Source organism: Cornus florida, unplaced genomic scaffold (assembly GCF_030987335.1).
Source record: "Cornus florida cultivar Cherokee Brave unplaced genomic scaffold, ASM3098733v1 CherokeeBrave_3.0.0_Hap2_Chr01, whole genome shotgun sequence".
Lineage (NCBI taxonomy): Eukaryota > Viridiplantae > Streptophyta > Magnoliopsida > Cornales > Cornaceae > Cornus > Cornus florida.
In genome coordinates this window covers 35,730,928-35,745,619 of record NW_026775571.1, presented here as the reverse complement: position 1 = coordinate 35,745,619, position 14,692 = coordinate 35,730,928, and the positions used below count along the sequence as shown (strand labels likewise).

The 14,692-nt window shown below is 37.4% G+C and overlaps 2 protein-coding genes across 2 annotated transcripts; both read left to right on the top strand.

Moving 5' to 3' along the window:
- Nucleotides 1-505: 505 nt before the first annotated feature.
- Nucleotides 506-4,588, top strand: LOC132270683 (receptor kinase-like protein Xa21). Its single transcript, XM_059771871.1, has 4 exons — nucleotides 506-605; nucleotides 1,872-3,869; nucleotides 4,008-4,312; nucleotides 4,493-4,588. The coding sequence occupies exons 1-4, from the start codon at nucleotides 506-508 to the stop codon at nucleotides 4,586-4,588; spliced, it is 2,499 nt and encodes an 832-aa protein (XP_059627854.1).
- A 2,212-nt stretch (nucleotides 4,589-6,800) lies between these two features.
- Nucleotides 6,801-8,176, top strand: LOC132293963 (receptor like protein 29-like). The gene is made up of 2 exons (XM_059791691.1): nucleotides 6,801-7,680; nucleotides 8,018-8,176. The coding sequence occupies exons 1-2, from the start codon at nucleotides 7,219-7,221 to the stop codon at nucleotides 8,063-8,065; spliced, it is 510 nt and encodes a 169-aa protein (XP_059647674.1). The 5' UTR covers nucleotides 6,801-7,218; the 3' UTR covers nucleotides 8,066-8,176.
- The last annotated feature ends 6,516 nt before the right edge of the window (nucleotides 8,177-14,692 follow it).

Sequence of the window (14,692 nt, the reverse complement as noted above, 5' to 3'; positions counted from 1 at the left end):
CTTACCTCTGCACGTGGGTTAAGCCAACCCGCCATGTAAAAGGCTCGTTAACAACAAGATGAGGGCATAAAGGGAAGAATATTAGGGCAATGAAGGGACACTATAAAAGATGAATAATGTTTGCCTCAGGCCGCATAAATAGTAATATCCTTGTGATGCTGACTTGGATTAATAAAAATATGACATGTGTCAAAAACTTTTTAAAATAATTAATAAAAATTGTTTGGATCTTTTTGCGGTTCATCCGAAAGGAAAGATTTTTTTTTCTTTCATGCGTTTGAGATTTTGTTTTCCAAACCCTTCATATTGCAATCTGTTTTAAAAGAAATTAAACAATTAATCCAAACATGGTAAATTAACCATAATTGTAAGACTCCAATTATCAATGGAGTTTAAGGAAGTCAATTTTGTTTCAGATTGCAACATGTGGTGATAAATCTTAAAATTTTGATGCCACTAGAGTTATGCGTATTTATTAATTGGTTAGCCTCAAATCATTCTGGAGATGGAGTTGCAACAGAGATGCAAACAACGAATGTGGCTGCTTGAATCATCTCTAAAGATTAAGGTTTGGGAATGGAGGAGGTGGCAAGCAGTAAAGACCGGCAAGCAATGGATGTCGGTTGGCGGAAGAGAGGATTAATATTAGGGTTTCAGAATTGGGGAGATAGTGGGCATTAATGGGGATTCAGTGGGAAGAGAGAAGGAATCGTGAGTTAAAAGAGAGGGAGAGCCCGCTATTAGGTCTCACACACACCTGAGAGAAAATCGTCTTCCTCTTTGGATGACCCATGAAAAGATCCGAATGATTCAAGTTTAATTTTTTAATTTTTTTTGACACATGTCATGTTGTTATTGGTCCATATCAACAGTCCTGCTTATGCAGCCTAAGGTAAGCATTTTCTATAAAAGAAACAAGAAATAGAGTGGGAGAGGGATCGTTTATTGTATGGAAACTTTCCATTTGTGGGAGAGGACCTATTTTTGTACCTACAAGGTCCTTGTGAGTGTGCTTAATGGTTTGTTGGTGCATAGTTTCATTTGTGGATGGCTCTGAGATTTTTCTTTCCCTTTTTTATAAAAAATAATTTTTTTATAAATTATATTGGGAGGAATAATAATTTCTTTATAAATTATGTCTACAAGTGAGAATTCAATATTTGGGTTGGGAAGGCACAAGTGGTCATTTCCTCCACTTTTACTACTCTGCAAATGGATTTTTATGGGTAATTTTTATTCAATTATTTTTTTTCAAAGAATTAAAATTAGAAAATGTATAGAAACTTGTTAGATTTTCGAAATTTACTTTCTCAAAATTCATCTACAAAAAACGTCTCTTTAAGAGATAACTGCTTTTCTAGTTATCTAAAAATAATTTTATGTTTACTAAATTCCTTAAAATTGTTTTTAGACAAAACAAGCATATATCTCTTGGTTTCTTTCAAGCAAGTTATTATCCAGTTTTTCATTAGAAGATTGTATACAAGCTTTGGTGAGTTCTTCTTCTCACTTTTCCTCCAATTTCAATTCCAAAAATTTTCTTACAAACAAAAGGATGCATGTGAACAATAAAAAAATTAATGGCAATTGGTTTCATATAATGTAGGTTCGTGACCATGACACGCTCAAAATAGATTAAATTTGAAAATGATTAGATAATATTTTCATAAAGTTTAGAGTAATAAATATAGTGATTTCAAGAAAAAAAAAAACCCGGACCTCCCCTTTTGGGGAGATGGGTTTGTACCAACTAGACTATTGTTTTCTTCCTTCCTTCCTCTTTTAGTTTTTGCTATTTCTTTATTCACTGGTTCTCAATAATTCCCACGAATTAAAGTTACATTTCATTGTCCTTCTACATGGCTTAGCAGGTGTGATACCGCAAGAGATTGGCGAACTCCCTATGTTAGAAAGAATAGTATTTGATTCGAATAGGCTAACAGGACGCATCCCAACAACGTTGTTCAACATCTCAACACTACAAGAGATCTCACTTACGGACAACCACTTCTCGGGCAATCTTCCATCAAGTTTTGGCCAGACTCTGCCCAATCTTGAATATATTACTATTGGACTGAATAACTTCAGTGGAACTATACTTGATTCTATTTCAAATGCTTCTAAGCTCATTAAAATAGACCTTGCCTTTAATAGGTTGACAGGTTCAATTCCCAGCTCACTTGGTAATTTAGGACTCCAATTTCTGAACCTGGGAGGAAACAATTTCACTAGTGAACCCTCATCGCCAGAATTGAGCTTCCTCACTTCCTTAACCAATTGCAGACAATTAACAGCATTGCTGATATATGAAAATCCTTTAAACGTATTTCTTCCGGTCTCCATCGGTAATCTCTCCGATTCTCTCGAAATGATTGATGCAAGTGGTTGTGGAATTAAGGGCAATATTCCTAGTGAGATTGGCAATTTAAGGAACCTAGTGTCCATATATCTATATGGCAACTACTTGACTGGGTTTATTCCAACAACAATCAAAGGGTTGAGTAAGTTACAACGACTTCATCTTGAGGACAACAGAATAGATGGATCCATTCCAAAGGAGATTTGCCATTTGCTGAACTTGGGTTTGTTAGCTTTGAGTGAAAATAGATTGTTTGGAACCATACCTGAATGCTTAGGGAATGTTACTTCCTTGAGATATCTGAATTTGGACTCCAATAGATTAAATTCCAGCATACCTGAAACCATTTGGAATCTCAAAGATCTTTTGGAGTTCAACTTGTCCTCTAATTCTTTTAGTGGATATCTACCGCAAGAGATTGGAAATTTAAAGGTAGCAACGGTACTTGATCTATCGGTGAATCAATTCATAGGTAATGTTCCTAGCACCATTGGAGGTTTGCAAAGCTTGGCTAGGCTTACCTTTGCACATAATAAACTACAAGGATCGATTCCTGAGTCACTTGGCAACATGGAAAGTTTGGAATTCTTGGATCTTTCCCAAAACAACTTGTCTGGTCAAATTCCTAAGTCGTTGGAGAGACTCTTGCATCTTAAATATTTTAATGCATCTTTCAATAGATTAAGAGGAGAAATTCCGACTGGAGGACCATTTGCAAATTTCACAAATCAATCTTTTTTGTCAAATGAAGCATTGTGTGGTGCTACTCGGTTCCAAGTCCAGCCTTGTTATATTAGTTCTCTTCAAAAATCAAAGAAAAAATTAATGATTCGTATTTTGTTGCCAATCGCATCAGTACTTCTTGCCTCAACAATTCTAATTTTTGGCCTAAGAAGTCGATGGTGGATAAATGAAATTCCAATTCGAACCCAATTGATACCCATGGTTACACGTGAAATAATTTCATACCATGAACTTGTGCGAGCAACTGATGGGTTTAGTGAAAGCAATTTACTTGGCATGGGGAGTTTTGGTTCAGTTTACAAAGCTACACTACTAGATGGGACGATTTTGGCTGCAAAGGTATTCAATGTGCAACAGGAAGCCGCTTTCAAGAGTTTTGATACAGAATGTGAAATTCTGCGCAACATTCGTCACCGGAATCTTACTAAAGTCATTAGCAGTTGCTCTAACTTTGATTTCAAGGCCTTGATACTCGAGTACATGCCTAATGGGAGTCTTGAAAAGTGGTTATATTCACACAACTACTTCTTGGATATCTTGCAAAGACTAAACATCATGATAGATGTGGCGTGTTCATTGGACTATCTCCATCATGATTACTCAACACGTGTGGTTCACTGTGACCTCAAACCGAGCAATGTTCTACTAGATGAAGATATGGTTGCACATGTAAGCGACTTTGGCATCGCAAAGTTCTTAGAACTGGGGGATAGCATTGCACTAACCAAGACTCTAGCCACATTTGGCTATATTGCACCAGGTGAAGGTTTTAGCTTTCAATTTTTGTCCAAATCTTAGTTATGGAATTCTTTTTCTCATATAAAAATTTCAATTTAGTTTATCAAAATTTCAATTTCATCAAAACACGTCAATTCATTTTTATTAATTATTATGTTGGATGTAGAGTATGGATTGGAAGGATCAGTATCAACAAGGTCTGATGTTTACAGCTATGGTATTATGTTGATGGAAACAGTTACAAGAAAAAAACCCACAGATGATTTATTTGCCGGAGATTTGAGCCTCAAGGATTGGGTAAATCAGTCATTGCCAGATGCAATCATTCACGTTGTAGATTCCAACTTGCTACGGCCAGAGGAACAGAACTATACTGCAAAGGTGCACTGTCTATCATCCATCATGGAATTGGGTTTGAAATGCTCTGCCGAATCACCCCATGAGAGGATCAACATGAAAGATGCTCTAATAGTACTCAAGAAGATCAAACTTCAATTAATAAAAAATTGTAAGTTAACGCATGAAAGTATCTATCTATTTCTAATTCAGTTTTTATATTCCAAGTTACAGTGAGCATCCATGGTTTAATTTTCATCAAACGTCCCGATAAAAGTAGACCTTCAGTAATTTAAAATATCGAATTCCGTGCAGGTGAGGAGCTTGAGACAAGTAACCAGCGGACTAAATGAGGACTACATTTTTTTTATAATTGATGCTGCTATCTTAGAAGGTGCAATAAGTGACTAATTTCTAGTTCTTTAACATTGGCATATCCATAGTAAGTGAAAAGTTTTACTCCGTATTTATCGGTTTAGATGCTAATAGTATACTTTTTTCAGAAATTATGGAGATCGAGATGTTAGGGTGGTAGCTCAGGTGCTTCATGATAGAAATATCATGCAATGACAACTACAAAAAGATATGCTATATATGATCCATCTGGGATTTGGCAGTGTAAATTATTATTTTTCTTTCAAAAATGTACTTCTAATGTTGTGACTCTATGTCTGGGAAGATGAAAGCTTTGATTGAGTTTGTAATAGGTTTTTTGAACTCTTAATACCAAGTATTAATTTAGAGAGCTTTGATTCAGCTTACCAGAAAACTAAATAGCATACATGGAAAAGGAGTCCATTGTTTCAAGCGTAACTAATTTCGAACTTAATTGCATGTTGTGAAGTTTACTTTTTATGGGTGAGAGAAAAATATTAGAGAGAACATTCAATTATTTTGTCTAACAGCGGACTTAAGTCAAGTGGTATCCTCTCTTACTTTTAAATGAACATTCAATTATTTGGTCCATAAAGAAACAAGAATGGGTTTGATATTTACCTACCCAAAGATATCAAATTTTTCCTTCAACAATCATATAATCTTATAGGTCATTCTTATCTCACCGATTCATCATCCGTTGAAAAATAATGATGAGGTCATTATCACATGAACGTACATACTCATCAATTGGAGCAATAGACTAGGATGCACAAATGTAAGCTTGGGAAGGAGGGATATACTTTATGCTGATGAAGAAACTCAAGGGACACGAAAGTCCAAGGGGTAGGATAAGCTCAAGCAGAAGGATGAAGACAGCAACCTTTTCTGATGACTCTCCCACTTTGTGATGGATAAGCCTAGATGAACATTGTTACCAAGACTCCCCATAAAATCATCGGACCTTCCTGCGATACAATTTTCTAAATATATTTGTAGCTAACATTTTCTAAATAGGTTAACTTATTATTAAAATTTTATTATTTATAAAAAACCTTATTATAACCAATTTAAACATTATGAAAAATTAATAAAATACTTTTTAAAAAATACCTTGTTTCCACGTAACATATTCATTAAAAATTTAAAAATTAATTAATTATATTTGAAATTTGCTACTAAATATTTTTATTTAAATAATTAATTTAAAAAATTAAGGGTAAATTTAAGCAAATTTAATGGAGGATATGTCATCAAATCAGTATGAATTTTTTTCATAATTTATTTAGATAAGAAAAAAATATTAAATGTAATTCAATACAAAGGGGTGTTATGGTCATTTAATGAAATCTAATATAGGTACTAAGGTATGTTGCAACAAACTGTTATAGTTTATGTTTTAAAACATTTGAGTTGTTACAGTTGTATTTTGTGTCATTATGATAATATAATTTGTTGTGTGGTTAAAGTAAAATAATTTAAATAGTGTTTTTGTATAGTTTTAAAATTAATTTGAAAAGATTAGTAGACAAATTTAATAGTTTGAAAAGGTAGCCTATTTGAAAATATGCATAATTGACTAGTGAATTTTTAAAGTTTATATATAATTATTTTTGAGCCCAAGTTTTCAAATCAAGACTTCGAGCAACCACGCATTAATTGTGGTGTGGGCAATAGCAGTGGATCCACAATGGAAGACTTTTGGCTCAAATAACACTAGCCTATGGTTGGAAGAGGAAAGATACAAGTCAAGTTAGTCTTTGCCCATGGTACACTTCTAGTGCCATTTTCTGCATTCTATTCGGTGTGGAAAATGTGATTCTTCGAAATTGTGCATTGAACCACTGGCTCTAGTGTCCTTTCTGTATTTTTTTTTTCTATGTCGAAAATTTGATTCTTTGAAATTGTGTACTGTGCCATTGGCTCTATTCCTTTTCTGCTGCATTTTATTCTAATGTGGAAAATGTGATTCTTTGAAATTGTGCACAGAACCATTGACTATATTGTAGTATAATCAATTTCTCTTACAGATATTTTGAGGTTGCTAATAAGCATAACTGACTCAAATATATTGATAGGCCGTCAATCACGAGGGGTGATATGAACTTTCCAGCCGTCCAGTAAAATTAAAGGAATAATTTAGACCTTCCATTTTTTCTTATCATTTTTTTTCAGTACAGCTAAAATCTATGAGATATATATATATATATATATCCATTGTGCTATGTTTTGCATGCCCACCATTTTTGTATTAATCCAAATTAATCACATACACTCATGGAGAGAACTTGCTTTGCTCTTTTGCATGTAGTGTCGTTAGTGCATTGTCCTTTGGCTTGTTTAGCTGCTGGGAGTGTCACCAACATTACTAGTGACCAATCTTCTCTTCTTGCCTTGAAAGCCCACATAACTCTTTAACTCTCGTGGTGTCTTGGCTAACAATTGGTCCACAGCTACCTCTGTTTGTAACTGGATTGGGGTCACTTGCGGCACTCGCCACCTACAAGTGACATCTTTGAATATTTCTAACATGGCTCTTGAAGGTACAATTCCACCACACCTAGGTAACCTCTCGTTTGTCGTTTCCCGTTTCCCTCGACCTTAGTACCAACAATTTCAGTGGTCATCTGCCCTATGAATTATCTCATTTGCGTCGACTGAAATTCATGAATTTGAAATTTAACAAATTTAGTGGACAGCTTCCATCATGGTTGGGTGTCTTAGCTGAACTGCAAGAGTTAATTCTTCATAACAATAGTTTTACAGGTACTATCCCACCTTTCCTCTCCAACATATCGATGTTAGAACACTCGGATTTATCTTCCAATTTTCTACATGGAATGATTCCACAAACCATTTTCAATATCTCGTCGCTGCAACTGATTGCTTTTACGAACAATAGCTTACCTGATAATCTACCAATGGATATGTGCCATCGTCTTTCAAACCTCCAATTGCTTCATCTATCTTTCAATGAGTTACATGGCGAAATCCATCAAGTTTATAGGAGTGCTCAGAACTCCAAAGTTTGTCACTATCATTTAACAAATTCAATGCACCTATTCGTAGAGGGATTTGGAATTCAACTGTGCTCACGCACTTATATCTTGGCCTTAACAACTTCGAAGGTACTCTTCCACATACTATCTTTAATTTGTTTATGATCAATTTAGTGTGCTCGTGTTAGATTCCCTCTCCCCCTAATTTTTCAAGAAAAAAAAAAATTTATAAGTCTGTGAATTAATGTGCTCTCATAGTGAGTTTGTAGCTTGCCAGGTTTAAAAAAATACATGCCACATATTTTGTTATGTTTATCTATAATTATATGATTAAAATGAATAGTTTTATATTGATGGTAATTAAGTGTGAGAAAACCGGTTTGAATCTTGAGAGCATTTGTTTTATACTTATATTATTAATATAATATCAAAATTAATTTGTGTACACAAATAAATTCTTTTGCAGGTGAAATTCCAGAGGACATGGGTAACCCTCGTAATTTGGAGGTATTAGCAATACAGCGTACCCGCCTCATTGGTCGCATTCCATCATCCATATTTAACATTACTTCTTTGAAACAGATTTCATTTTTTGAGAACAACTTGACTGGTATGATCCATTTAGTTTGACAAGCTTTACAAGTTATTTTTTGCTTTAATATACTAAATACATTTTTTCTTCTATAATTTTCATTTTTCCTTTGGGTTTTGCTATTCATGCTAACTAAACACAGCCTGGGAAGGGGGGCTAAAAAGACAAATATGCCCGCAAGTATGGGCATTGAAAGACGACCAAGAGATGGGCTGAGCCACTAATAATAGGCCCAAGAAATGTATACCTAGCCCTGGCGAACTTACCTCTCCACGTGGGTCAAGCCAACTCGCCAAGTAGATAACTCATTAACTACAAGGGGTGGGCATAAAGGGAAACATATTAGGGCAATGCGCGGACACTATAAAAGAAACAAGAAAGATACTGGGAGGGGGATCGTGTATTGTTTGGAAACTTTCCATTTGTGGGAGAGAACCTATTTCTGTACCTACACCTAATTGGCACTCTATGGGAAACGACGAATGAGATCTCATACTTTTCCGACTTCATTCATGACACAGCTGCGATTAGGAACTATGATCGGAGAAGGAAGTTTGCGTCAGCAAAGAGAGAATCAAAGCGATCGGCAGGATAAGCTCTGGTAACTGGTTCAGACCCTACGTCGGGAGAACGCGGAGCTAGTCGAAACTGCATCAAAAGAACGCGAAACAATGATAACGTTTTTGAGCGTGTTGCTATGCCACGAACTTCGTCCCCTCCAATGGATGTCGCGGTGACAAACAAAGCTGATCAACTATAAAATGACTGGGTCGGATCTGTTCATCTCAACTCCCGCCGACCTGAGATCGACCCAGGGTGCAAAGGATTGACGAACGAGCAGGAGGGAACTAGTAATCGGCCACTACATGAAAATCCACTACAGACCAGATGTTTGACGAAACGTCTAAAACGGATATCAGGACACAGGTTCAAAAGAAGATAAGAGAACAAATGAAGAAGCTAAAGGTGCCGACGTCAGTTGACATGGCCGCCAAGACATCCACCTATATGGTGGAATCCGCCTTTCACAGAGGAGATCCTTAAGAGCCCAAGCCAAAGAAGTTTGTTATCCTAATATTCACTTCATTTGTTAGGACTAAAGACCCGATGGAGCACGTCTACAATGTGCCACTCAAAATGGCTTTGCACACAGACGATGACGCTTTGATGGGTAGAGTATTTCTAACAAGCCTTGCTGAATGGCGCTCAACTGGTTCAAACACTTGCTAAAATGATCAGTCGGCAGTTTCCATCAATTGTGTGAATTGTTTATGCCTAGTACTTTAGTAACCAGTGAATTCAGAAGACCGTATTGAGCCTATTCACGATGAGGTAGCATACGGTTGCAAGCTTTCCTTACCATGTTCAACTTTGAAATGATTATGGTTAATGACTGCGATCAAATGGCAGTGGTAGAAGCTTTCAAGCTAGCGATCATTCTAGGGATGAAATTCCATTCTTCATTGGTAAAGAAGACCCCATTGAACATGGGGACGTTAGGTGCCAAGGCTCAAGGATACATACAACTAGAAGAAGAGGACATAGTAAGGATGCAACGAACCACCATGGCTGTCGTGGAGAGCCGATTATGTGATAAGATGAAGAAACAAAGGCACTTAATTGAAGCACCACCAGCTCCTTGGAGACCTCCCAAACGGCAGAGAAAGGAGGAAACTTTGACCCCTCTAAAGATCTCACTGGAAAGGCTCAACTAAGAGAACAAGAAAAGGCTCAACTAAGAGAACAAGAAAAAGTTCACACCACCACAACCAATTGATCGGTTGTCAATTATACATCAACCTTTGCAATAGCACAAATCATTGTAAAATAGGGCTATTGGTCGGGTAAGTCGAACCACTGGGACTGCTAGTTTGTGGCAACTAAGGTCTTTGAATTCACTTTTAGCTTGAAGAAAGGTGTAGAGTTTTGTTTGGTTTGTCACTTGAAATTAAAATGTGCTTAAAGCAATAATTTGCAAGAAACTTAGAGGAAAGAGATATAAGTAAAGAAGACTAGGGAAGTGAATCCACTACCTATCCTATAGCATGCTAATTGAGGTAAACTTAGGGGTAACAACACCAATATGTGACTATGAAATGCTACAGCACAAAATTGCTACATTCCTTCAAGAAATTCATGAAATTAATGGCAAGAATAACCGATCAAAGTTACACATGCTTGAATTACCTAAACTAGGGTGTAGTCTTAAACATGCTTGCTAAGCTAGAGATTATCAAGCCTTTAATCACATGGTAAGAGCACATGATGTCAAGAGTCAAGAATAGTCCATCAAAGGAGGTCCTAAGCTATGGAATATCAAGATTCTCATACAACATGCCAAGAAACCCATTTCACAATCTCATTCCCATTTTCACTATGAAAATGCAAGCCATACAATCATGAGAAAATAAGATCTAAGACAAGATTATACATTCATCATAATCATTTATAAGAAATTCGATTCATTACATCAAATGTAACCTTTAGATTGTAAAGTAGTCACATACATACATCATTTTCCCCAAAATAAACCAAAAGCTGAGCATGCTTACAATGTAAGGCTTCATCACCTCCCTAGAAAGGGAGTTAGTTACCCATAGGAGCAATGGATGAAGGAGAATGAGAGATCTTCCCTTCCATTTTCATGTTTAAGGGCTCCAAGACTCCAAACCCAAGCTTACAATCTTTCTTTCTCTAGAAACTTCATAAAAATGTGAGATATGGAATAATACATGCTTCCATTCTTTTATCAAGACAAAATCCTCTTTCTCACCACACAATCCCGAGCTCTAACCACCCTAGAAGCAATCAGGACCACAAAAATTACTTAGGAGACAAAATGCAGCTTGAAATCAGGAGAAGGTGATTTGCTTTCTGCAGATCAACGGGGGCCCGCGGGGCACTGGCAGGTTCCTGCGGGTCCTTGACAACTGAGGGAGTTCACTGGACAAAACGATGGGCGCCCGCGGAGCTGGCAGCGGGGGCCCGCGGATCACTGCAGGGCCCCGCCGATGAAGACAGCATTCTGGAGTGATTGGCGGGCGCCCACGGTGGCGCGGTGGGCGCTCGTAGAGCCTTGTCGTCGGAGCACTCAACCCTCACTTCAGCCATTTTGATTGGTCTGATGACACGGCCGTCATTTTTAATGCAAGGCCGCAAAACTCACGCACATGCTGACTCAAGAAACTTGGCTCAAATGACGGTCCCCAGCAACGGCATGCTCTGATCCTTCAAAGGATTGTCAAAACCGCTCTTTTAATCATATTCGGGGGAACCAACTTGAAAGTAGACGAAAGCAAACAAATAAAGCTAAACTATACATTATTATCAACTAATGGACTTAACTAATGTAAATAAAGGTGTTTGAATATGCAATATTTGGTGCTTATCACACCCCCAAACTTACATTTTGCTAGTCCCATAGCAAAACCAAAGTATAGAACCTAACAAAAATGGCAACATATGAAACGCTAACAACATGCGTCAATCATGAAGTGCGAAAATACCTATAAAGCTCAAATATAACCTGGAACAATAGAAAATTGGAGACAGACTCATTCAGCAGACTACCTTGCATATATGAGGCCTTGATAAACAAAAATGGTAAAACACATTTCAGCTTTTATGCATCAATCATCATAGTCTATATAAACACTTCAATTGTTATTCTAAAAGAGAATTGAACTCTAACTTCAGTGAAAGTGAACCGGATTCCCAATATGCGGCTTTTACCCTTTTTTTCCAATCTCAGAAACATAAGCCTTCAAATCATTGAATTTCCTTCTAAATGGGGTTTCTAAGGCATGACTTTATTCACAATACAACTTTTGTTGCTTGTTGAAAATTTATTCAATAGTTCAAAATGATACGTATTATGGTTGTGCAATGCCGAAGTCCCTTAAGCTTTCTAACCAACCCATGTAGCAAGTGTTAGGCCAACAACTTCCAAACCGGATGGCTTTAGGGTGTTAAGTGTAGAGACGCTCTTAGGGCTTAATAACTTAAATTGGCAAGGCTACAAACTTCAACGAACCATATTTATTTATTTATATCTTTTTGTGAATGACAGTGCAATGTCTAAGTCTCTTAAGCTTTCTAACCAACCTATGTAGCAAGTGTTAGGCCAACAACTCCCAAACCGGATGGCTTTAGGATGTTAAGTGTAGAGACACTCCTAGGGCTTAATAACTTGAGTTGGAAAAGTTACGAACTTAAACTGGTCATTATCATTGATTACTTCTTCTTCTTCTTCTTCTTCTTCTTCTTCTTTTTTTTTTTTTTTATTTTTTTTATTTTTTTTATTTATACTTACAATTTACAAAAACATGCCAAAGATATCCATTCATTAGGGCCATCAATTCAAATCCACTTTGTCATGGTCAAGGTCAATTGGGTTACATACCTCATAATTAGGTTCCCGGTGTGCTTCTGTGCAATGTAAAACATAGAAGAGTTTGAAATCCAATGAAAATCTAATTGAAGTATTTATACAAACCGATATGAATCAACATGGTCATTTCAATTTTTTCTTTATTTTCAAAAAATATTATTTGCCTCTATACACAAAGTCTTAAACATATGATTCCATCTCTAATAAGTTCTATGGTTACACTATCATTGTTCTAACAAAATGATTTTATTAACTTACATGCTTCAAGATACGGTCATGCAAGCAAAAATGTTATGTTATCTAAAAAATGCAACAATTGTAATGCACCCCCAAACTTAAATGTCACATTTTCCTCAATGTGAGAAGACAAAGGATAAATAATGAAAAGGAAAAGTGCAACAGAACAATAGTACCAAGTTGAAGAGAAATTCAGTGGCGGTGCAAAAATAGGCCACTTCGTGAATTCCATGAGCATGCCCCCAAACGTGGTTGCAAGAACCTGTTAAAAGCATCTATACACAACAAGTATCATATGAATCCAAAATGAATGAAAATAACTGCAAGTTATTCAACTAAAAACTATAATCCATGCAAAGTAGCAAAAGCGATGCAGTTATAAGTTCAAAAGAAGATGGAAAGTAATTGCCAAACGCGGCCCAAAAGAAGTCTAAAAAGTACTACTAAAAAGGAAAAGAAAACTAGAAGCATAAAATCACTCCATCATCAGAGTGGAGGAGGAAGCACCGGCAGGGCCGGGGGTGTGGTTAGTCAATGTCTGGAGCATGCCTTGCAAAACCTGTTGACTCTCCTGAGTCACCTTAACGGTGCTCTCTATGATTTCGAGGCGTATGTGAAACACATCAAGGCGAGCACTGAGATTAAAATAATGAGCTTGAGTCATGACAGGCGGTGACGACATAACAGGGGCAGCCGGAGTAACGGGGACATTATGAACAGAGGAAGCAGAAGCCACATGGGGAGCTGGTGCACCCCAATCCAACTCATCCCCAACTCGGGCCTGACGGGACGTCTTGAGCTGAACCATGCTCGACTTCCAGACCCCAAGGTTGAAATCAACCACATCCTTCTTTTTCTCCTCATGACGCGGGGGCTGGAACCCTGCATTTTTTAGTAGCCGGGTGACAAGATATGGAAATGGAAATGCCCAAGTGATGGCGCTACTCGACCTGGCCAAAATTAATTTATTGTAAATCTTAAGGATCTAGTGCCAGACAAGCTACGGGACAGAAAACCAATGCTCCTTTTCAGCGGCGTAGAGGGCTTTCAGAAAATCCCCTTATACTCAGAATGGCCTGGTACGGGAAGGACATTCTTGGCTAGGACTAAATCTAGGAACCACAACCGATATGGTAGGAATGACTTATTAGTGCTTGTGGTTTGAGTGCCGGTATATTGATTGTGGCAAATTTCCCCCACGATGTCCGACAATAATAGCGGAGCCGGAGCTTCAACATAGAGGGGCAGGCCTGCATCATCCACCGGCGATGCCAGTAGGCAAGCTAAAGCCACAGCAAGATCATCGAGGTTAAATTCGAAAGCCTTACCATCAATGATGGTGTTGATGATGTCTGGCTCTGCACAGGAATGGAATAAGTTAGCGTACAACAGACGGACCACGCACAGGTAGTAAGCATGAGCGCATGGCTTGAAAAGAGAGGCGAGGCCACGTGCTCTCAATTTGCGGATGGACCATGTGGTCTCTGGATTTTGCTCAAAATCATTTTTAATGTTGAATTTTGCTTCGAGGACGATTGGCCATTCAGCCCAATTTGGAGTTGGGGGCACATTGGAAGGCCCCTTGGATGAGCGAGCACGTTTTGAAGCAACCTTGGTGCCATTGGAGTGTAGAAAATTGGTTCAGGACTTTTTATAAACACCTGGTGTGCAAAAGAATTAGGAAGAGGGGCAAAATAATGTTAGAAATGTAAAAATCCCAAAAATTTGAACCTATAAGCAACAACACATAACTCCAACAAAGTCCACAGTCTCCACAATAACAATCCCATCCTCCATTGATCATGAAATCAAAGAAAAAGAAAAATGAGAAGAGAGAACCTACCCAATGTGGAGGAACGAAGTCCTCTTGTGCTTGATGAGAGACGAATTGGAGGGTAAGAATGAGATGGAAGAGGGAAGGA

Coding starts and splice junctions, on each gene's coding strand:
- LOC132293963 (XM_059791691.1), top strand. CDS start 7,219: ATGAATTTGAAATTTAACAAATTTAGTGGACAGCTTCCATCATGGTTG. Junction 7,681..8,017: donor TGGCCTTAACAACTTCGAAG/GTACTCTTCCAC, acceptor ATTCTTTTGCAG/GTGAAATTCCAGAGGACATG.
- LOC132270683 (XM_059771871.1), top strand. CDS start 506: ATGGAGTTGCAACAGAGATGCAAACAACGAATGTGGCTGCTTGAATCA. Junction 3,870..4,007: donor CTATATTGCACCAGGTGAAG/GTTTTAGCTTTC, acceptor TGTTGGATGTAG/AGTATGGATTGGAAGGATCA. Junction 4,313..4,492: donor ACATGAAAGATGCTCTAATA/GTACTCAAGAAG, acceptor AATTCCGTGCAG/GTGAGGAGCTTGAGACAAGT.